Source organism: Notothenia rossii, assembly GCF_949606895.1.
Source record: "Notothenia rossii genome assembly, contig: SUPER_8_unloc_1, whole genome shotgun sequence".
Lineage (NCBI taxonomy): Eukaryota > Metazoa > Chordata > Actinopteri > Perciformes > Nototheniidae > Notothenia > Notothenia rossii.
In genome coordinates, this window is record NW_027640357.1 from 242,799 (window position 1) to 267,901 (window position 25,103).

Consider the following 25,103-nt stretch of genomic DNA (forward strand, 5'->3'; position numbering starts at 1 on the left):
CCAATGGAAAACCATGGAAGAGAAAATATGATCCATTCCCATACAAGCAATCATAGCTGACAGCGACCTACAGGGCTACATAAATAACATTGAAAATTCATGGGTAAAACTGACTCTTAAAGTATGGAAAGCAGTCATAACTGAGTATAAATTAGAGGAACATATTACAATTCTGAAATGGTGTGCATATGACACTGACTTTACTCCTAATCAATTGACTAGATTCAAGGATTGGACAGCCAAAGGAATAACTGCTCTTTGCAACATAATTAAAGAGGGAACGCTGTTTAGTTTTGAAATGCTTAAAGAAAAATTCCTATTAGAAAAACAAGACTTCTATCGATACTTACAGATGCGGCATTATGTTAACAAAAAGGTTAAAACTATAACAGAGTCAAGGACAGGTGTGAAAGAAATATTTAAAAAAGCATACGATTCTAAAACAGATAGCAAAGTTATTTCATGTATGTATAAAGGGCTGTTGAATCTTAAAATACACTCAACCATATATGTGAAATCTAAGTGGGAGAAGGAAGGAGGGGTTATCATATCTGAGGAGGAATGGACAACAATATGGAAATATCAGTGGAAATGTACCAGTTCACACAACTGGAGGGAGTTTGGTTGGAAAGGCCTGATAAGATATTTTATAACACCCTCTCAGAAGTCTCACTATGGTGGTAACTCCCCAGACTGCTGGAGAAAATGTGGAAATTCAAATGCAAATCATTATCATGTTTTCTGGGACTGCCCTGTTATTGAGGTCTTTTGGAGAGAGATACATAAAGCCTTACAAGATATTTTCAAATGTCATGTGCCCATGGAGAGTAAGACTTTGTTCTTTGGACTCATACCTCAAGAATGGACTAAAAAAGACAAATATTTATTAAATCTGTTGCTGGTGGCGAGTAAAAAAGCTCCTCAAGGAATTGGTTATCACCTGATAGCCCAACGTTAAACGCATGGATGGATATTACAATGGACATTTACAAAATGGAGAGGATAACATCATCTGTCAATTACAAACTGGAACTATTTGTGTCACGATGGAGAAAGTGGACTGATTTCGTAAAACTCATAGGCCAGATCTTATTTTTTACAAACGTATGATTTTACTGTGAAGACCTGATCACTCCCTATTGTTCTTACCTTTTACTGTCTTTATTTTATCTTTGAGTAAAAAAAAAAAAAAAAAAAGGGCATTTCGGACAGACAAACTGAAAATGTACAATTATAATACCTTGAAAAAACACTGTGTAATTGTTTGCTGCCAAATGTCAATAAAAAATTATTTTAAAAAAAAGCCGATCAACAAAAAACATGGCAAGGATAATCCATAGGTCACACGAGGAAGATAACATACCCAAAAAGCGATTGTGACCAACATGAAGGGAGAAAGGGAAAACAAACAATGAACCAACACCAGACACAGGAAGTAGTAGTAGCCCACACCGCGGCCGGGAAAGTCAGGGGGCTGGGCTCGAGGGCGAAGACCGCGGCACTCAGGGGGCCGGGCTCGAGGGCGGAGACCACGGCTGGGGAACTCAGGAGGCCGGGCACAAGGACAGGCAGGAGCTGGTGGAACCCCTGGCGGGTCAGACGTAGACGAGACCCTGGACGGAACCTGGGCTGGTGTCAGTGGGACCCACGACAGAGCAAGGGCTTGTGTCGATGGGACCCGAAACAGGACAGGACACGGTGTTGGCAGGAAACCCGGCGGAGCATGTGTCGGCGGGACCCCCAACAGGACAGGACATGGTGTTGGCAGGACCCCCGGCAGAAGAGCAGTCGGCGGGACCCCCAACGGGACAGGACACGGAGCTGGCAGGACCCCCAGCGGAACCTCCAACGGCACAGGACATAGGGTTGGCAGGACCCCAGGCAGAAGAGTAGTCGCCGGGACCTCCAACGGCACAGGACATAGGGTTGGCAGGACCCCCGGCAGAAGAGTAGTCGCCGGGACCTCCAACGGCACAGGACATAGGGTTGGCAGGACCCCCGGCAGAAGAGTAGTCGGCGGGACCTCCAACGGCACAGGACATAGGATTGGCAGGACCCCCGGCAGAAGAGTAGTCGGCGGGACCCCCAACGGGACAGGACATGGAGTTGGCAGGACCCCCAGCGGAACCTCCAACGGCACAAGACACAGGGTAGGGACTTGAGTAGGGACTCGAGAGGGGACTCGAGAGGGGACTGGAGAGGGGACTCGAAAGAGGGCTCGAGAAGGGACTGGAGAGGGGACTCGAGAGGGGACTCGAGAGGGGACTTCAGACGGTCGGTTCGCCGACAGAACACGGGGGGCTGGAGTCGGTCGGAATGCTGACAGGACACGGAGAGCTGGCGTCGGCCGGAGAGCCAGTACTGGAGCCGAAACCATGGCTGCTGGGGCCGATTCTGGAGCTGGAACCATGGCTGCTGGGGCTGGAACCATGGCTTTTGGGGCCAGACCTGGGGCTGGAACCATGGCTGTGTGGGCCGGTACTGGAGCAGACACCATGGCTGCTGGGCACGGAACTGGAACACGGAACCATGGCTGTGTGGACCGGCGCTGGAGCACGGCACCATTGGAGCACGGGCTGGAATCTTGGCCTTGCGTCTCCTAGAGATTTCTTGGAGGATCCGTGGGCCTCCCAAGGCCTGGTCATACCCCAGGAAAGGGTTAGAGGCTTCTGACAAGTCTTCAGGACTACTTGTGAACAGTTGTAGCCACTCAGGCAACAAGCTCCTGAGCCAGGGCTTGCGAGCAACCTCCTGGCGTGCCTCCTTCAAGGCAGCCTCTCTACCCCGTCTAGATGAGGCGTTATTCCAAGTGTAAAAAATGTACTACAGAGTACCCAAGACATTCCGCCTGTAGAGCAAAAATAATCAGTCTGCTGAGTCCAAAGTTGGTCGGTTCATTCTGTCACGGTCACTGTTTAGATCGCGGAAAGAGGTAGGACCCAAAATGCAGACTACAAAAGATAAAGATCTATGAACAAAAGCAAGCTTTATTCTTAAAAAAGCCGATCAACAAAAAACATGGCAAGTATAATCCATAGGTCACACGAGGAAGATAACATACCCAAAAAACGGTTGTGACCAACATGAAGGGAAAAAGGGAAAACAAACAATGAACCAACCCCGAACACAGGAAGAGACAAGACTAAATACAGGGAGGGGTAATCACGAGACGAGAAACAGCCGGGCAGGGGAGGAGAAACACAAGGGCAACAGGTGAACACAATCAGACAATTAGACACACCTGTATAGTATATGGAGCAGCAGCAAAAACATCGCTTTTAAAAATTGATAGAATACAATATAAAGCATTGCGGCTGTGTATTGGAGCAATAAAGTCATCCCCTATTAATGCAGTTCTGATAGAAGCAGGAGAGACACCTCTGGAGATCAGAAGAGAGAAACTTGCTCTGTCATACTGGGTCAGACTACAAGGTAGTGGAGAAGAAAATATCACAAACAGAATATTAAAGGATTGCTGGGAATATGCAAAATTCCAGGGACGTGGGTTTGGCTGGACGAGTAAGGAAAGAACGAGGGCATATGGAGTGGAGAATATCACGTTTGCCAAAGCAACCCCATTTAGCAGTGTTCCCCCATGGCTGTTCCCAGAAGCTAACGTAGATGTGAATATCATAGAAAGGAAAAAAGAGTGGCAAATAAATGAAGTGGGAATTAAAACAAGTATGTATCTGAACGAAAAGTACTACAATTACCTACACATTTATACAGATGGCTCTAAGAACAAGGAAGAGTGTGTTGGAGTTGGCATATACATCCCAGACTTTAAAATATCTATTTTAAAAAGAACATCTGATCAATTATCAGTGTATACAGCAGAAATGCTTGCTGTAATAATAGGATTGCAGTCGGTTGAAGAGGTCAGACCAGATAGGGTGGTTATATGTACAGATTCATTGTCCATATTACAAAGCATACAATCAACAACAACTACTAGAGAAGACATTCTCATAGAACTGAATCATAGCCTGTTAAGACTGCACAGAAGCGGCATAGATCTTCAGTTCTGCTGGGTGCCTGCACATGAGGGGGTGAAAGGGAACGAGTGTGCTGATAGATTAGCAAAAAGTGCACTACAAAAGGAAATAACATTACCAGTTCAACTTGGTAAAGGAGAGGGGAAAGCAGTCATTAAGAAGAAAGGGATGGAGATCTGGCAGAAAAGGTGGGAGGAAGACCAGAAAGGCAAGGACTATCACAAAGTTCAAAATACAATTACAATTAATATTCATAAAGAAAGAAACAGAAGGGAGGAAATCATGATGGCTAGACTCCGAATAAATCACACGGCTTTGAACAGTACGCTGTGTGTCATGGGGAAAAGTGACAGTAACAAGTGTGGGAACTGTGCAGTAAAAGAAGATGTAGAAAATATCTTGTTACATTGTGACATCTATAAAGCGGGAAGAGAACAATTAAAGGCTAAAGTCTTAGAGGCAGAGAGGGAGTGGAGTGTGGTTGGTGTTTTGGGAACAAAAGGAGAGGGAGTAAGAGCTACCAGAAAGGCACTGTTTAAATTCTTGAGTGAAACTGGGGTAGGAAAAATAATTTAACATTAGGTCAGGAAAGAACATAGTTTGTTTTATTTATTTAATGGTTTTTATTTATTTATTTTAATTTTATTTTGATTAGAACATAGGTTAATGAGTTGGAATGATGTGATGATTCATACTCATGTACAGTAGGTGGCGGTATGCACCTTTCAAGTTGTTTGCAATCCGCCAAAAGCAAGAGAAGAAGAAGAAGAAGAATTAGACACACCAGGGAAACTAACGACAGGACGAAAAACACAGGGAGAAGGACCAGACAATATACAAGCAGGAAAACATGACAGGGAGAACAGAAATAACAAAATAATAAGCTAAATAACCCCACAACTGGACACAAAAAAAAAAAACCCTGACAGGTTCTCTGTTTTCTGAAGCTACACGATGCTTTTACTGACTGAATAGTTCAAACTGAAGATGCTGTGATTTGATGACTCCACTATTCCTAAAATAAATACTCTGGATGTTTTTCTTCACATTTCTTCAAAATTCATCCTGAAATATTTGTTATCTTTGTAAAGGTTGAGATCTTGAGTTGAATCAGTTTCTGTGGGTTTGATTGGTCTGGCTGCACATCATGAGTTTGTGTAGATGGAGCAGAGTTTCAGATGTGAAGTCACCTCTTTATTATTGAAGGAGAAGCACGTTGTCTTTAATATTAATGAGAGATCTTTGCACTTTTTGTGTCTTACACTTTTTACCTGTTTGGAGTTTCCACTTTCTAACCTTCTTCATCTCTGAACAGATTATTAAACCTGGAGTTATTTCAAACAGGAACATTGTTTTCTAAACTTACATCATGTTTTCTTTATTCAGACTGAGGAGCTGCAGGTTGTCAGAGATCAGCTGTTCTGCTCTGGCCTCAGCTCTGAAGTCCAACATCCATCTGAGAGATCTGGATCTGAGAAATAACGATCTGCAGGATTCAGGAGTGGAGCTGCTGAGAGATCTTCTGGAGAGTCCAGACTGCAGACTGGAGACTCTCAGGTCAGTTCTCCATCTTTCACTTCTGTGCTGAGATGAAGAGAGTTGTGTTGACTCTGAGCTGCAGACATCAGGCTGATATCACTCTGATCCTCACTGAGCATCTTAATGCTGACTATCCTGCCCTGCATAATGCACTCATCTCAAACACCTGAAACTCATCATATATTCTGAAGCACGCTTTAAATAAATTATATTGAAAAAATACATCAAGTGCATATTTATATTAAAACTCCTTAACATCTAATTTTTTTTTAGTATTATTATTTTTGTATTAGTCAATTTATTGGACATGTAAAAAACAAAAAAACAAACAAACTGAATAATAAAAAAATAAAAAAAAATAACAAAATACTTTTCAAAGTATAAAAATAAATACTCAAGTAGTTTCCTTCATGTTCAAAAGGGGCAAGAAGAAGAAGCTTCTAAATGTTTCTGGTCTTTCCCCTCTAGCATACATAGTTCATGAAAATCAGAGTTCAGTTCATCGTCATCAGCATCCGTGATATCTGTTTGTACAAATCTAAAAAACAAAACAAATAATCTTTACAGGTCAACCAAAATCGTCACAGACAAGAATAAGCAGGAAATCACGGCTCCTGATCATAACCATTCGTATATTGTTCTGAAAAGTAGTTTTAGTTGAGATGAAGCTGCTCAGTATCTCAGCTCATCATTCCAGCTATTCCACAGGTCAACACCTTTCTCTGTTAGGAAGTGAAGTTTGGAATTCGTACGTATATGTGTTTTTGAATATGCAGTTTCCTCTCAGCACGTTGGTTTTCTCTGAGTGAACAGTCCCTGGATACCATGAGGCCGTTGTTGATTTGTGGCTTTGAACATCATTTGGAGAGTTTTATAGTCAACCAGGTCTTGTAGTTTCAGTGTTTTTAGATTGATAAATAATCCATTTGTTGGCTCTCTGTTTTCTGAAGCTACACGATGCTTTTACTGACTGAATAGTTCAAACTGAAGGGGATTTCCCGACATGTCGTTGCAGTAAATTAAAGGGTGTTTCATGTTGTCTTTGCTGTGGACCTTCTTAATCTTTTTTTGTTTTTATTTATTTATTTGTTTTTTGAAATTTTTCCATTTATTCTGGTTTGTTTTGTGTTTGTATCTTTTATTTTTAATTAATTAATTAATTTTATGTTTTGTGAGCTGAGCTGTGTGATTTTATATTTTATGTATCTCTCTGTACAGCACTTTGGTCTGGAGGTTTTAAAGTGCCATATAAATAAAGTTGGATTGGATTAATCCACTTTATTTGGGGGCCCTCTTCTGGTCCAAGCACTTGCCTGTCGGTAAACGGCGCCCCTGTATACACACACACATTCAATACATACATACAGTATGATGGCTTGAACTAGTGGGAGAAATGTCACTGTTTGTCTGTAGCCAATGCCTTGAACCTCGGCAAAAATGGCATTAGAAGCATTAGAAAGTGAAGGTATCAATAGTATAACACTCATTATGACTTTTCCCCACACTCAAACACAACTCCTACCGTCTCGTACTCCCTCCACACACACCGGGTTATGTACTGTAACCCAGCTTCTATGAGTACAGGCGCAGCCCTCTAAGGCTATCGCTATTGGGCAATCCCACTGCACGTGTGCAGCACTGACAGACTTAATCCACGCCCACCTATGACGTGGGCCCCGACTCCGGGCTCACTTCCGTATAAATAGGAAGTAGGCCCTACAATCCCCCCTACAATCTGTTTGTGCTCCCACACAAACAGATTTTCTTCAGCTATTCGCGGAGCCAGTGGGGCCCGAACCTTAGAGGGCTGCGCCTATACTCATAGAAGCTGAGTCACAGTACGTAACCCCAGTTCTATATCGTATATGGCTTCGCCATCTAAGGCTATCACTATTGGGTTAAGGGCGAAGCAGGATGTAGTCTACGCCCCACTGGTCCGTCCGTTACCAGAAGCACAAAACACACACCTACTCAATTAATAACCCATGTCCATTTCGCCATGCGTAATGGAGCATCACATTCCCAGGGAATATAGCATTAAAAAATTAATATTCTCCATCAGGGAACGAAGGTAGGCTAAATAGGCTACCTGTCGTTTAAAAAAGTAGAGACCAACATCTCACTTGATTAAAACGATCAAAGAGGGGGAAAAAAAGGGCAGCTCTCTACGTGCCGACAGGCAGGAGAGAGGGCACGCAGTTGAGTCCCCGACATTACTCATTCTGGCAGGATATTCAGTACTGAATGTGTCAGAGAGGAATGGGAGACATCCCTCAAATAAAAACATATTAAAGAACAGGGTGAAGACCAAGATGCAGCATTGCAAAATGTCTTCCACTGACATTCCTCCGTGCAACGCCCGTAGAGGTTGAAATTCCTCTGGTGCTGTGCGCTTTGATGTTCCCCGGGGGATCCAACTCCACTGAGGACATGGTCTTCGACTGCTCGGACATTTCCACCGTGGAGTTGGACAGCAACGCTATGTTGTTCACCACCGCTGACGCCTGAAACGCAGACTGGTGTATGCGGTCGGTCTGCCGGGAGACAAACCAATCTTTGGGGGCAGCCAACATAGGTTGCCGTCCGGTAACCGTGCTGCCGAAGGGCGATACTGACGCCGTTGCTGATCTCGCCGCTGCCCGCGATGCCCCAGACCGACCGCATACACCAGTGTGCGTTTCAGGCGTCAGCGGTGGCGAACAACATAGCGTTGCTGTCCAACTCCATGGTGGAAATGTCCGAGCAGTCGAAGACCATGTCCTCAGTGGAGGCTGAGGAGATAGGTAAGGCGGCTAGTACTGCACTTACCCTGTGCGCGTCAGTCGCAGTCTCGCAGGCGCGGATTGTGGCGTGGGCGACGCAGGTCCACCGGCACCTCCGGCTACAGGAAGGTGCAGGAAAGGATTTACTGGAGGCTCCAATCAGTCCGGACGGACTGTTCGGTCCCCAGTTTCACACCATGGTGGAGGCTATGAAGTCTGCGGCAGAACAGGCAGACGACATAAGGCGTCACGCTAGCTGGCTTCAGGACAAACGTCCTCAGCGGCAGCAGCGACAGCAACGACAGCACCCGCAACAGTCTGTTGCGGGTGCTGTCGTGCAGTGGGATTACCCAATAGCGATAGCCTTAGAGGGTGAAGCCTTATACGATATAGAACGCACACACACACCTGGAAGGGCCGGTCTCTCCCTAACTCCCACCAACAACATTGCCTAAATAACTTTACAAATGTGCTAAACTGTGCACAACTGAAATAACTATTAACTTGGACACGCTACAATATTATCATTAATATTTACATTAAAACATTCCTTTGACACTTGTAACATTACTTTGCAAGGTAAGCACAACCAAAATAAGTTTGTAAAAGCAGAATTTGAACACTGTTTCTGTGCTCCTACAATATTTTTGTATAATACCATTACACCCTAAGCGTACAAGTACACAATAGCGATCGTTCACTGTTTCAACTGGTATGCTGTGGCATAAACCTCATCACCACACCGCAAACAGACAGACACACTGTCACGATTCCTATGTCATGTCACGGTTTTAGTTTGGTGTATCTGGTAATGGGTGTTTCGCTGTTCTCCCTGTCATGTTTTCCTCCTTGTGTATTATCTGGTCCCTCTCCCTGTGTTTTCCTCCCTGTCGTTAGTTTCCCTGGTGTGTCTAATTGTCTGATTGTGTTCACCTGTTTCCCTTGTGTGTCTCCTATGCTCATCAGCGTCAGCCCCGCCCCTGATTGTCTCCACCTGTGTCTTGTTATCCTGTGTTTAAATTCCCCTGTCTCCCAGTGTTCAGTGTCAGTTCGTCTTGTCTCTTGCCATGGTCAGGTCTATGCTCTCTTTGTGCTTTTGTAAAGTTTTGTTCCTCACTACGTGAGCACTTTCATTTTGTTCTCAATTTTTGTCATCTCAGCTAGAGATTCGATAGTGACTAGGGGTGTAACGGTTCACAGAAGTCACGGTTTGGTTCATACCTCGGTTTGGGGGTCACGGTTCGGTACGGGTTCGGTACAACAAGGAAAAGCAAAAAAAAGTCCCAAATGCATAATTTTTTTTGCTGTTATTTATTTTTAACAGTAGTGCAAGTTGTGATATGAAAATAAGTAACTCTAACATTTGGAATCATTAACTGTATTACACAGTTAAAAACAAACCACAAACAGTAACACACACACTCAGATGGCCATATTATTTATAATGGCTGATGTAAAAAAAAAAGGTTAAATAAGCTGTAAAACTAAAAAGAATGTCTAAATAAATAATAAAAAGTGTTTCAATCACAATGAATAAAAGGCAATACAGAACTGTATAACATCTGTCAAAATTTAAAATAAATACAATGATAAATATAAAACAAAATAAAATCTGTACCTTTAGGAGCAATGTCTAACATGTGTAATTAACTTGTGAGTGTGTGAGGCCATTATGCCTAAATAAAGGTACTCAAGCTTTACTCTATTTTCAAGTTTTTCTTCAAAAAGATGAGTTTGTCTACGTTGTCAGAGGGCAGATCTGTTGGCGGTAACTATGTCCGCTGCCGTTGAGAAAACCCTCTCGCTGGGGACTGAGACTGATTCGGATGTGATTGAGCATGTTTGACGTGTTACCACTAGCATACCGCACCGCTGTCGAACAACGCCGACACACCGTCCTCGTCCGATCCACAACTCGCACCCCATCATTGTTGTAGTCCACAGGGAACCTGAAATGTTCCCACACACCTGATTTAAAAGAAGCAGGTGGGTCTTCAAGCTCCTGTGTGTTGTGTGAACTCACCATAGCTACTAACTTTTCTTCTTCATGTATTGTGTTCCTTTTTAATTGTGTTTTGTTCTTGTTCTTCATTTGTTATTTACAGGCGGCTGGCTTTTAGGCGCAATACCGCCCCCTGGATTATATATAGTGTAATACTGCCCTGAGTGACAGAGTTTTTTCCCACTCGTAAAAAAAGGCGTATTCGCCATGTGACTGCATGTGCCGAACCCTGACGTCCGAACCGTGACGGTACGGGACGAATACGGATACCGTTACACCCCTAATAGTGACCATTTTTTGTTCATCTTGCTGTTTTTGGAAAATAAATTATCTTACCAATACATTCCCTCTGTCTCCCGGGTCGTGCAATTGGGTCCTACATCCTGAGTGTCTGAGTTCATAACACACACAAACACACACACAGGGTTGTCCGGCTGGACCGGCTCCGTTGGAGATCGCCGTCGTTTACGCTGACTTGAGAGAAATCTTTCCATTTCCGATCTGTTTTAACATACTGAGAATTATAACAACATTAGCCAAGTAACAGTTTGCGCTTTAACGTACAACGACCCCTGATAGATCTCGCGAGAATGTGTATAAATATATATAGATACATTTTCATAACAAAACAATGGGGTTGCTAAGCTGTTGCTAGGCCAACCGTGGAGTGCTATAGCCACTCCAAGCTACCCCCTGGTGCCGCCCCTGGCGCTAAAACTCAGAGCTAACCTGTACCGTAGAGTGTAGAGCACATGTGTTTAAAAAGCAGGAAATAAAAAAAGGAACTCACCTTGTGGTAAACCCGCAAGAGAAAAAGCATTTGAGCTCCATACTGTTTCAGAAATAATCCTTGATGTGGTTTAGAACAGGATGGTGTTTTATCACAGCAGAATTTAACTTTATCTCCGATATAATTCTGATCAGGCATTAGCTCCGCCTCCTCTTTTTTTTTTCAAGCTAAGGACCCAAAATCCACATTTCTCATGCAGGGCAGCAAAAGAGCGGTATGAGCAGTATGAGGCATGGCTACAATGGGTGAACTGTTTGGTATTTTTAGCAAAAAACTTCACAGACATGTTTTAACTTTAATTGACAGAATCAGAATTCTTTTTTTTTCTTTTTCTTTTTTTTTTTTTATAATGGGACACAGGGTTCGGTCCGGATTGATTTGCAGTTCGGTCCGGATCCGGACCTTGGTCCGGAGTTTGAGAAGCCCTGGTGTAGATGGAGCAGAGTTTCAGATGTGAAGTCACCTCTTTATTATTGAAGGAGAAGCACGTTGTCTTTAATATTAATGAGAGATCTTTGCACTTTTTGTCTCTTACACTTTTTACCTGTTCGAGTTTCCACTTTCTAACCTTCTTCATCTCTGAACAGATTATTAAACCTGGAGTTATTTCAAACAGGAACATTGTTTTCTAAACTTACATCTAGGCCTGTCGCGATAATCGATAAATTGACTTATCGTACGATAAATAAAAATGGACTCGATAACTTTTCTGAGCTCGATAAATTGCCGTTTACATAAAGATGTGACCAGCATTTTAGCCTGGAGCGCTGTGGCTGCCAGGCACGCTGTGAGGGGCGGGGCTGACACACAGCCAGGTCAGGACACTACGCGTGCACGTGCTGCAGCGTCGCAGCCAAATTAATAATAGAGCGACAAGCGGGAGACAACGTGTGACTTACTCGCGGGGAATTTAAAGTGAAATGGAATTGGTTACAAAACCTAACTACACATCTCGATTCTCCGGTGTGGCAGTATTTTGGATTCAAACCAAATCAACGAGGCGAACCTACGGACTTGAATGAGCCGGGCGGTGTGTCGCATTGGTTTAAAAAAGGTAGCGACAAAAGCAGGCAATACCACGCATTTTAAACCACCTAAAACACAACCACCCCATTCCGTTTTCCCAGCTGGGAGCAAACACGGCAGCTGGAGATGGAGAGGCCCCGCCCGACAATGCAAACATGTTGGTGTTCCTTGCTCGAAAACTTAGAAAAACAGATTTGGATATGGCCTGTTGAGGAATCTGGGTCTTTGACAGTGAACTGTAAACTTGACTTGTTTTAAGGAGGTTTTTTTTGCTTGTGAGATAATGTGTGCTCATATTTATTTATTTATTTATTTATTTATTTATATATATATATATATATATATAGAGAGAGAGAGAGAGAGAGAGAGAGAGAGAGAGAGAGAGAGAGAGAGAGAGAGAGAGAGAGAGCTCTGTTTTCCAGCCTGACTCTATTTAATTTATTGTTTTGGTTGTGTGTGATTTAATTAATTTATTATAATTTAATTAATTTGTTTTATTTATTATATATAATTTATATATTTTAATATTATTTCACATTTCATTTGCAATGTTGAATGTTCAATAAAAAGTTATGTTTGAAAGGATGTACTTGAATTATTATTATATATTATCATTATGTCTAAAATGGTCTTAAAACGGCGCCGACAATATTATCGTTTATCGCAATAATTTCCAGAAAAATGTATCGTCCAATACAATTAATTATCGTGACAGGCCTACTTACATCATGTTTTCTTTATTCAGACTGAGGAGCTGCAGTTTGTCAGAGATCAGCTGTTCTGCTCTGGCCTCAGCTCTGAAGTCCAACATCCATCTGAGAGATCTGGACCTGAGTTACAACGATCTGCAGGATTCAGGAGTGGAGCTGCTGAGAGATCTTCTGGAGAGTCCAGACTGCAGACTGGAGACTCTCAGGTCAGTTCTCCATCTTTCACTTCTGTGCTGAGATGAAGAGAGTTGTGTTGATTCTGAGCTGCAGACATCAGGCTGATATCACTCTGATCCTCACTGAGCATCTTAATGCTGACTATCCTGCCCTGCATAATGCACTCATCTCAAACACCTGAAACTCACCTTATATTCTGAAGCACGCTTTAAATACATTATATACAAAATACAACAAATGAATGTTTCTATTAAAACTAAACATCTAATGTTTTCTGAAGCTACACGATGCTTTTACTGACTGAATAGTTCAAACTGAAGATGCTGTGATTTGATGACTCCACTATTCCTAAAATAAATATTCTGTTAGTTTTTTGTTCACATTTCTTCAAAAGTCATCATGAAATATTTGTGATCTTTGTAAAGGTTGAGATCTTTTGTTGAATCAGTTTCTGTGGGTTTGATTGGTCTGGCTGCACATCATGAGTTTGTGTAGATGGAGCAGAGTTTCAGATGTGAAGTCACCTCTTTATTATTGAAGGAGAAGCACGTTGTCTTTAATATTAATGAGAGATCTTTGCACTTTTTGTGTCTTACACTTTTTACCTGTTTGGAGTTTCCACTTTCTAACCTTCTTCATCTCTGAACAGATTATTAAACCTGGAGTTATTTCAAACGGGAACATTGTTTTCTAAACTTACATCATGTTTTCTTTATTCAGTCTGGAGAGCTGCAGTTTGTCAAAGATCAGCTGTTCTGCTCTGGCCTCAGCTCTGAAGTCCAACATCCATCTGAGAGATCTGGACCTGCGTAACAACAAGCTTCAGGATTCAGGAGTGGAGCCGCTGAGAGATCTTGTGGAGAGTGCAGACTGCAGACTGGAGACTCTCAGGTCAGTAAGGGATCTCTGCTGGTTCAGCAGTTTAGTATTAAACACAGGGAGGAGGTGTTTCTCTCACTGGGATCACAACAAGTCTTTGATGTTACCCACTGACTGCAGGCTCTTTCTTTTATTCTTCAAAAACAATATAATGTAAGAACAGCTACATTTAGTTAAGAAGAGTGAAGAAGGTACTCTGTTTTGTTTTCCTGTCATGTTTTTTGTTTCTAGATTACTGAGCAGTTACTTCCTGTGATGCAGCTGAGAGCAGTCAGTCGTAGTGTTTGCAGAGAAGATATGATGGGATGTAAAGCCTTAGATCAGTCAGGACTCTGAATCTGACTCAAAGAACAAACTCTTATTTTAAACTGGATCCATAACTGTTGGATTGTGTTCATCTCCACAGGATCAGAGATGAGACGATCACAGCCAAGACCCAGAAGAACTGTGAGTACTGAAACCATATCCTCCGTTCATCAAACCATTAAACTCTGATCCGAAAAGGTTCAACAGAAACATGTTTCACTCCATCTTGTTACACCTCTCTCAATCATTTAGGATTCTAATGTTTCTCTTTGTTTGAGTTTTATTATTATTGATGTTTTTTCTCTGTCACTTCTTCCCTCCATCAGGTGACTCTGCTGTGGAACAGGAAGTGAAGACAGACAGAAAGGTGAGAGAGGAGCAGTTGAACAGAGTGAAGTGTATTTATTTCACCACTGAATTAAAATATAATTGTTTGGGCTGTCGAGTTAAACGCTATAACGCTCGCAATTTATCAAAAATGATTCAGGTATTCGATTATGAGTTAAGAATATTTCTATTTAATTAGTGTTTGTTTCTTTTTGTTAATGGGAGGTGTGCCTAAGAGGATTAAATATCACCAAGTTGATGCAATACATGTATATGAAGATGCCATTTAAAATATTTGGATCCCTGACAAAATGGGAAATATTCCTACTGGCTGGTACTTCTGTTCTGTGATTGGCTGGTAATACTGTTCTGTGATTGGCTGGTAATACTGTTCTGTGATTTGCTGGTAATACTGTTCTGTGATTTGCTGGTAATACTTTGCTGTGATTGGCTCGTAATACTGTGCTGTGATTGGCTGGTAATACTTTGCTGTGATTGGCTGGTAATTAGACCCTCCAGAAAAACGCGATTCTGCGATCGCAGAATTTACCGGATAATCAGCAAAATGGCGCAGATTTTTAAAAAGCCGCATATTTATCAAAAGGCCGCATAATCCCCGCATTTTTCCACACAAAGTTGAGAAGAAAAAAAAGTTAACTCGTCTTGACGTGACGTCATCAGCTCGCGCATCACAGAATGTAAACAACACTGTATAGAGCTCATTTACCAACGAACATTTCTAGTAAAGACCGGGCAAAAAGTGGGGGGAAACTATTCTGCACCCCGTGCAACTGTGTGTTGCAGCATAAGAGAAAATCGACGGTAGCGACCCACTTTGATTCATTCAAACATTCGAAAATGCTTTCTGCTGCTGCGGATAAGAAAGCCAAACAACTCACGTTCACGAGGCATCAACCTCCAAAACTCTTTAGAGGGCTACAAGAAACGAAGTGAGTAGCCTACAAGATTGAAGCTGGTCAGATAACGAACGAGTAAATGAAAACAGAATGAGGCGGAGAAGTGTGTGTGTGTGTGTGGGGGGGGGGTGGTGTGTGTGTGAGATTAAAATAGCCCGATTGCTTCTACAATAAATAAACATTGAATGTGTTTAATTGAATAGTAAAGGGGTTTAACGTTAGTGGCAGGTTGTGTGTGAGAGAGAATAAATAAGACAGCCCAATATTTAAAAAAATTGTTATTCTTTTCCCCCGTATATTTAGCATATTTCGCAACTTTCCGCATATTTCCTAACTTCCCGCAATTTCACCGCATAAAATCACATAAAACCCCCGCATGTTTAATCGCATAATCAAGGATTTTTGCCCGCGTTTTTCTGGAGGGTCTAGGTCAGAGGTGCCCAGTACGTCGACCGCGGTCGACCAGTCGACCGCAGGGGCAATGCTGGTAGATCGCGAGTCATTCATAAAAACAAAAATCCAGCTCCGTTAAAATAGACAAAACAGGTTTTGTTCCCTCCTCCCTTGGCCTCCCTGCCACTTAATTCAGGAGTTTACTTGATTGACAGAAAAAGCGACCTATCACTTTCCAGTCTGTTAACCCAGAATGCAAAGCGATACAAAATCAGTCAAGTGCCGGGAAAACTCAAATTAAGTTAAAGAGATAAACAAGATAAAAACAACAAAATGAGTGCGGGACCGAGGAAAAAGCTAAAGACATACCACTTCCATCCAGAATGGGAGGAAGAATATTTGTTTGTGATGTCACATTCAAAGGTTATTTGCCTTATTTGTAAAGCAAGTGTCGCTCTGCCAAAGAAAGCTAACGTGGAGAGGCATTATCGGAGTGTTCACAAGGCATATGACAGCGACTTCCCTCCGAGTAGCGAGTTAAGAAAGAGAAAAGTGAGGGAACTTAAATCACAATTAGCTGGACAGCAGTCACTTTTCTTAAAGCCGACATTCACCGCAAAGGCAGCCACTGAAGCATCTCTACGAGTGAGTCACGCTATAATCAAACACAAAAAATCCTTTCAAAATGGAGAGATGGTGAAAGAAGCCTTCGTAGAAGCAGCAGACGCCTTGTTTCGGGATTACACAAACAAAACAGAAATAGTAAACGCTATCAAGGCCGTCCAATTATCACGGAGCACAGTCACACGTCGCTGTGAAGTCATGGCTAAGGATTTGACCCAGCAACTCAGGAAGGACATAGAAGACTGCGAGTGTTTCTCACTCCAACTAGACGAGTCCACTGACGTGAGCGATACAGCGCAATTGTGCGTTTTTATCCGGATGGTGTTCACAGACATGACGGCGAAAGAGGAATTGCTTACAATTATGCCAATGAAGGAACACACTCGGGGCGAGGACATTTTTCGGACATTTAAAAACTTTGTTGACAACACTAAACTCCCCATGTCTAAGTTGAGTTCCATCACAACGGATGGTGCGCCTGCGATGGTGGGCCGCTGTAATGGCTTCATCGCAAAATGCAGAGAGGATGACACATTCCCTGACTTTCTGAATGATCACTGCATCATACACCAGCACGCACTTTGTGCAAAAATGCTGAACATGAAAGAGGTCATGGATGTGTCACTTAAAGTGGCCTGTTCTATTCGGGCAAGACCTCTTCAAAGACGGCTGTTTCGTGCATATCTGGCGGATGCCGACTGTGTTCACACTGACCTCTTACTACACACCGACGTAAGATGGCTGAGCAGGGGCAATTTTCTCCAGAGATTTCGAGTGCTTCTACCGGAGATAAAGGAATTTCTCCATGGCACCAAGCTCGCGGAGTACTAGACCCTCCAGAAAAACGCGGGCCAAAATCCTTAATCATGCGGGCTAAAATCATTGATTATGCGATAAAAATGCGGGGTTTTTATGTGATTTTATGCGGGGAAATTGCGGGAAGTTGCGTAATATGCGGAAAGTTGCGAAATATGCGGAAAGTTGCGAAATATGCGAACAGTTGTGAAATATGCGGGAAGCGGAAAAAAGGTGATTGTTCTCCCGCAACCTGTTACTAGGCTACTACTGAATGAAAGGGAGCACTTTTAAAGAGTTGCAATGATAAACAAGCATACTAGAAGCAAACTACATCACAGAAAGACACACACACACACACACACACACACACACACACACACACACACACACACACACACACACACACACCCCCCTCCTCCTCATTCTGTTTTCATTTACTCGTTTGTTATCTGACCAGCTTCAATATTGTAGGCTACTCACCTCGTTTCTTGTAGCCCTCTAAAGGGTTTTGGAGGTTGAAGCCTCTGTGAGCGTGAGTTGTTTGGCTTTCTTGTCCGCAGCAGAAACCATTTTTGAATGTTTGAGCGAATCGAAGTGGGTATTCACAGTCGATTTCCTTTTATGCTCCAACACACAGTTGCACGGGGTACAGAACAGTTTCCCCCCACTTTCGTGCAAGACATTGGGGTACTGCTTTGCCCGGTCTTTAGCTGAAATGTTCGTGGGTAAATGTGATGGATTCGATTTGTTCATCTTGGTGTGTGAATTCCACACCTTCACACGACGGTGTTTGCCTTCTGTGATGCGCAGGCTGATGACGTTGCGTCATCATCATTATTCGTCAAGACGAGTTAACTTTTTTATTTTTTTTCCTCAACTTTGTGTGGAAAAATGCGGGGATTATGCGGCCTTTTGATAAATATGCGGACTTTTAAAAATCTGCGGCATTTTGCTGATTATGCGGGAAATTCCGCGATCGCAGAATCGCGTTTTTCTGGAGGGTCTAGAGTACGCACGTCTAGATGACGAGGAGTGGCTGTTAGATCTGGCGTTTTTAACAGACATTACACACATGTTAAATGAGCTGAACTTGGAGCCACAAGGGAAAGACAGAACTGTGGTCGACATGATCAGCTCAGTTAATGCCTTCAAACGAAGACTGCATCTGCTGTGTTCAAAGCTGCAGCGCAAAGATTTGGCCAACTTCAAAAACATCGCCTCTGAGCTGGAGAAGCAAGGGAAGGACAGCGCGCTCCTTGACAGTGTGCGCTACACAGAGCAAGTCAATAACATTACATCTGACTTCCAGAAACGCTTCAGAGACTTCGCTTTGCTCGAGCCAATCGCCACATTCATGTGCTACCCGTTTAGTGAAGACCATGATATTGATTCGCTGGCCCAAAACATCGGAGCAGTGTTTCATCTGAACCCGTCTGCGCTGGAGGATGAGATGTTGTCGCTGCAGGCCGACATTCAGTTAAAGGCGCATGCCCATGCCGGACAGTTTTGGAACTTATTCAGGGTTGAAAAGTATCCAAACGTCAGAAAATGTGCCACCTCACTGACCTCACTCTTCGGCTCAACTTATTTATGCGAGTCAGCCTTCTCCCAAATGAAGATAGTGAAGTCGAAATACCGTTCCCAATTAACTGATAAACATTTGGAGGCCTGTCTGAGACTAGTCATCAGCAGTTACTGTCCTGATTATGCAACATTGACGGACTCCATTCAGTGCAAGTCATCAGAATATGGTAGGGACCCACCTAAATATATTGAATTGTGTTTTGCAGCATTATATCAGGACCATGGAGAGAGGTTTCTTACCCTGCTTGTTTTTATGTGTTTCTTAACAGGGAAATGAAGGGACAGTCAGCAAGAGAAGGAGAGAGAGAGAGAGAGAGAGAGAGAGAGGGAGAGAGAGAGAGAGAAATAGAGAGAGAGAGATAGAGAAATAGAGAGAGAGAGAGAGGAGAGAGAGAAATAGAGAGAGAGAGAGATAGAGAAATAGAGAGATAGAGAAATAGAGAGAGAGAGAGAGGTTAACATGCCTTTTTGTTTTATGTATTCATGTATTTGTTTCTGTTCAAGAACCCAAATAGAGTTGTTGTAGTTATCCCAAGTATAAATAAAACGTGTTATTCAGCCCCTTGCAATTTGGGATTTTATTTTTGGTTGGTAGACCTCCGTGAGATGGTCATTTCAAAAGTAGCTCACCGGCCAAAAAAGTGTGGGCACCCCTGGTCTAGGTAATACTGTTCTGTGATTGGCTGGTAATACTGTGCTGTGATTGGCTGGTAATACTGTTCTGTGATTGGCTGGTAATACTGTTCTGCGATTTGCTGGTAATACTTTGCTGTGATTGGCTCGTAATACTGTGCTGTGATTGGCTTGTAATACTTTGCTGTGATTGGCTGGTAATACTGTTCTGTGATTGGCTGGTAATACTGTTCTGTGATTGGCTGGTAATACTGTTCTGCGATTTGCTGGTAATACTTTGCTGTGATTGGCTCGTAATACTGTGCTGTGATTGGCTGGTAATACTGTGCTGTGATTGGCTGGTAATACTGTGCTGTGATTGGCTGGTAATACTGTTCTGTGATTGGCTGGTAATACTGTTCTGTGATTTGCTGGTAATACTTTGCTGTGATTGGCTGGTAATATTGTGCTGTGATTGGCTGGTAATACTGTGCTGTGATTGGCTGGTAATACTGTGCTGTGATTGGCTGGTAATACTGTGTTTTGACTATTTGAAATTGACAATGAACTCAGATGATGCAGACTAATTTACATTTTTCAAATAATAAATAAATAACTTTGTTTGTTCCAGGATCCTGAATCCTTCTCACCTGAACACACAACTGGATCTTCATACAGGTAATGCTATAACATGACCAGACATTATTTAAACACATTCAAAATACATATTTATTTTATTGTGTTTAATTTAATCTCTTTCACCATGACGTATTGCATCCAATCTCTTTCTAACAGACATAAATAAATGAATTCCTCTGTGTATATAGTCTAGATCGTTGCTGGATAGATATTTAGTTAATTTAATGAAAGTTTGTGTAAACCCACATTCTGATGCATGTGGACACATCTTAAGTGATGTTCCTGTAATCATCAGGTGTTTCAGATCTTTCAACAAACCATCCTCCAGGTCAGACTTCAGCTGGATGAACACCTGTCAGTCAGAACACAGGCCAGTGAAGGCTTGTTGTAGTAACTTGTCCCCTGTGTGTCTACAGCTTCAGGTGTCCTGGTCCAGGTGTGTTCCAGTGTGCTTCGACTGGCCTGGTGTTCGTCATGGCTCATGAGGCGGAGCTTCTGTACCGGACGGTCCCTTGGGAGGAGAGCCTCGTCCAATCAGCTGGCAAGCAGGCAGCAGGGCCACTGTTTGACGTGAAGAGTTCTGATGAAGCTGCCGTCTGCCAGCTCCACCTGCCACACAGTGAGACAGAGGATGGTAAAGACATCTAGTGTTAACAAATATACACTTGTATAATGTTTCTGTGGCACCTTTTTAATATCCACTACCGCTCAAAGGTTATTAAGCAGCTTTATTAAACTAGTTTAACAAAGATAAAAACAGTATCATTCAGAATGTATTCTTTACATTCAAATAGTTTTGTCCCCAAAAGAAGAAAATGAGATTATGAAAACGTCCATTTAGTCGATGTGTTGCATGACATTATGGATCACTATTCAAGCAGACGATGAAATGCAGCTTTAAATACTGAGTTGGATTGTCTTTGGGCCCTCTGCAGTCTCCTCACTGTAATATTAAAGAGATTTAAAATGTGATCCATTCCACTGCATGCTCAGCTGCTAACAGTGCTAACTCAACGCTAACTCTGTTACTGTTGTGATGCTAGGCTAGCAGTTTGATTCATTCTTACTTTGTCATCCATCTGTTGCTCTTTCTGCTCTTTACATTGTCAGTCTGACTGAACCATGAACAAAACAAAACAACATTTATAAGTTAGACTTTCTACGCCCTGAAAGCTTTAGAAAACTCTTCAAACATCTAGAGAATCACTCAGACGTGAAGCTGTCAAGCTGTTCTGACAAACAACTCAGCGTTCTTATCAATACAAACATAATGAATAAAGTTTATGCATAACAGCAAATGCTCCCATCCAGAAAGATCACAGGGGACAGAACAATAATGAAACATTAAAATAAAAGGTGAAGGATATAACCTGGTACATCCTAGTGAGGCTCCAAAGTGAATGACATTAGATGAACATTAGCTCTGAACTAAAGTGGTGGGACATTGAATATGATGAAGCTGTTTCAGCAGCAAAGCAACAGATGACCAGCTCTTTGCTCCACAGCGCTGCTCCTGGACGGCCTGTTGTCTGTCGTCCACATCACTGATGAAGGCCTGAGCATCTTGGAGCCGCTGGAGGTCACACGCACTCACGTGGTGGTGAAGGTGCCTCACCTCTCTCTCTTTGGCCTGGTCTGGGATATCGTTAAAAGGGTTCTGTTTCTGCTGATAAAGGGCCAAGTTCTGGTGTTCCTTCAACCCCCGTTCGGAGAGGAGCAAATACTGGATGTATTTCTGCTGCCGAACAACGTCCCTGTGGAGGAGGTAAAGTCAGCTGCATACATGCTCACCATCAGACTAAACACTGGTTTAAAAGCTGTTTCCACACACACTGCTCCTCTTCTCAAACCTTCTCGTGCTGGGAGAAGGATAAGATCTATCTGAACTGTAAATCTTCAGATCGATCGTTGTGGTTTTGTACGATTCTCTCTCAGCATGTCTTTCTGTCTGCGGAAACTGATGGCATGAATACTAAACACATCACACAGAACCGAAAGACCTGCTGAGATGAATCACTGCCAAGACCACGTGATCTCATCCCTACCAGCCACATTTTACAGCTTGGGCAGCAGCCTTTTGTGTTGTATTACTGACACAGACGGTTTGTGTTTGGTTAACGTTGTTCTCGATACTCAGAGACACTCTGTCCTGTTACAGCTCTGGATCAGGTTTAGGTAACAAAACTACTTGTGCAAGCTGACAAAAAAAGATCATAGTTTGGATTAATGTGACATTGTGAATACAAATAACTCAGCTTTTCTTTAAATAAGGTAGCCTTGACTATCGGAGAATAACTAAAGTTACCCTGTTACTGAAGGTTGCTGATAAACACAGCTCTGCTGTGAACATCACAAACTCCTCCGACTGTGAGCTGGACATTCATCACAGTTACAGTGTGCACTGTGAACCTGAGGGCTTCTTCATTCAGCCTGAGGTGAGTCACTGATGCTCCTCTGATGAAACACAATCATCATTAACACACATGTATCTGCATGTGGATCCACAATCAGGAAAGAAACAGATACACTTTTAACTTCTGCTTCTGGTTTCAGAGTAAAACATTTGATTCCAGGTTTGGACCAAACTACCATCCAACATTTCAAGTTACCCTGACGACGAGCACAAAGAGACTGGTTTTAAGGGTCAAGGACCAAGGTGGAAATGAAGTCTGGTATTGTCGCGTGTCACTGGAAGGTAAAGACTTCATCTGATGTCATGTTACATATTATAACTTTAGTCTTTTTGTGAACGAATATCCACCTCTGGAAATGTTGAGTTACTTAATTTTTTTAATGTGATTGTTGGTTATTCAACAAAAGTATTTTCCCTGTTTATCTACCAGGTCCAAGGCATGCATTGTCCCAGGGAAATGTCCCAGCAGAGAGCAGAGACCCAGCAGAGAGCAGAGTCCCAGCAGAGAGCAGAGTCCCAGCAGAGAGCAGAGGCCCAGCTGAGAGCAGAGGCCCAGCTGAGAGCAGAGTCCCAGCAGAGAGCAGAGGCCCAGCTGAGAGCAGAGGCCCAGCAGAGAGCAGAGTCCCAGCAGAGAGCAGAGACCCATCAGAGAGCAGAGACCCATCAGAGAGCAGAGACCCAGCAGACCAGTGGCTGTTCTCAGTTCGGACACAGTTCATCAAAAGAGTGTCTCAAACTGTGCTGAACGTCCTTCTGGATAAACTCTTTGAGTCTGGAGTGATCAGTGAATCTGAAATGACGTCAGTCAGAACCAAACACAAAAATGACGGAGCACGAGAGGTGGTGGACGCGGTACGAAGAAAAGGAGCTGCAGCCAGCAGGGTTCTGATCAATGCTCTCCGAGAGGAAGACCTGTTTCTTTACAGAAAGCTCGACTCGAGCTGAAGAAAAACCTTGTGGACGGTGTGTGACAGTTGAACCTGTTACCTGTAACTATTTCCCCTTGTCCTTGAAGATAACACAGATTCTGAGCGAAGGCTACTTTCTTTCTATCGTTTCTCCTGGACTCCCTCCTGAGAGGGCTTGTTCTTGTTTTACCAGTTGGTACTGACTTCTGGGTAAGATTTGGGATTTTGGGGCCTTTGGTACCTCGGCGTGCGATTGGAAGTTCTGTTTGTTTTTGTTTGATCAAACTGCCAAGACCTGTACCTGGTGGGGACTGTAAGTATAATATTCTTAGATGGTGAATTAAACCTACGTGGCAAAAGTAATAACAACTTTTTTTCCCAAAGTATAATGAAATCAAGTCCATGCTTTGGATGTATTTCAACCTGACTGTTATTTCACCTGCACTATTTCTATTCAAATCTATCGTGCTCTGTTTCATTGCACTGTTTTTATTTTTGTGTTATTTCAGTATTTGTTGTCTTATGTCCTTTATATAATATGTTGCACTGATGGAGGAGCTCGGGACCTAAGATTTTCATTGCCATAACTACACTGTAGATGCTTTGCACATAATAATAATAATAATAAATTGTATTTCTATAGCGCTTTTCTTGAACCCAAAGACGCTTTACATTTGGGAGAGAGGGTCGACAAACAAACATGATAATATAACCCTTGAATCTTGAATGATTGCATTGAGTCTGAATGAGGACATCTGCTGGTCTACTCTTGGTATTGCATACACGTAGACGGCATAAAAGAAACGTAAAAATAGAAGTGGACTTTGCTGCTAACATTTAATCTTCTTGAAATTTAACTCGAGAAGCGGCATTGGATATTTTAGTGCTAACAGTGACAGGTGCAGGAATGTCGTATTTCTGTGTTGGTCCCTGAAGGCAGCATCTCCCTGCTCCAACGTTGACATAAACATCTTTCTCAGCTCATGAATCCATGAATTGGTAAAATACATCTTTGTCTTATAAACGTCCAAGGTCCCCTACAGTCTGCACTCAATCAATCAATCAATGTTTATTTATATAGCCCAATATCACAAATGTTACATTTGTCTCAGTGGACTTCACAGTTTCTACAGAATATCAGTATGACAATATGACACCCTCTGTCCTCAGACCCTCTGTCCTTAGACCCTCTGTCCTCAGACCCTCACATCGTACAAGGAAAGACTTCCAGAGAAAACCCACAGTTTAAAGGGGAACATGGAGAAACCTCAGGGAGAGCAACAGAGGAGGGATCCCTCTCCCAGGACGGACAGACGTGCAATAGATGCCGTGTGTAAATTGAAAAGATAATACATTTTCAACATAGGTAGTCCAAATGTTTGGAAATGCATGTGTGTATAATAGGAAGATGAGTCCATGAGGATATCCATCCAGGACTTATGATCCAGGACCACAGCCACGACTCAAGATCCAGGACTCGCGATCCATGACACAGGACCGCAGCAACAGGATCATCCATGACTCCGGATCCCGGCGTATATAGACACCAAAAAGAAAGATATTTGGGGAAGCTGGGTTAATCGGAACATGAGAATACACAGGTATAGACAGAGAGAAGGAAGAAGTAAGATGTCCCCCGACAAACTAAGCCTATTTCAGCAAAACTAGGGGCTGAATCTAATCAGCCCTAACTATAAGCTTT

At 42.8% G+C, this 25,103-nt stretch overlaps 1 protein-coding gene across 1 annotated transcript in view; it reads left to right on the forward strand.

Moving 5' to 3' along the window:
* The window catches only part of LOC307017500 (NACHT, LRR and PYD domains-containing protein 12-like), a 61,806-nt gene extending 37,758 nt beyond the window's left edge, over positions 1-24,048 (forward strand). Inside the window, exons 9-19 of the mRNA XM_079694853.1 lie at positions 5,382-5,552; positions 12,860-13,030; positions 13,722-13,892; positions 14,287-14,327; positions 14,513-14,553; positions 20,073-20,119; positions 20,497-20,714; positions 21,586-21,845; positions 22,399-22,515; positions 22,634-22,775; positions 22,924-24,048. Of these exons, the coding sequence (XP_079550979.1) occupies positions 5,382-5,552; positions 12,860-13,030; positions 13,722-13,892; positions 14,287-14,327; positions 14,513-14,553; positions 20,073-20,119; positions 20,497-20,714; positions 21,586-21,845; positions 22,399-22,515; positions 22,634-22,775; positions 22,924-23,438 (1,894 nt within the window). The 3' untranslated portion in view covers positions 23,439-24,048. The remainder of the gene's footprint in view (positions 1-5,381; positions 5,553-12,859; positions 13,031-13,721; positions 13,893-14,286; positions 14,328-14,512; positions 14,554-20,072; positions 20,120-20,496; positions 20,715-21,585; positions 21,846-22,398; positions 22,516-22,633; positions 22,776-22,923) is intronic.
* The last annotated feature ends 1,055 nt before the right edge of the window (positions 24,049-25,103 follow it).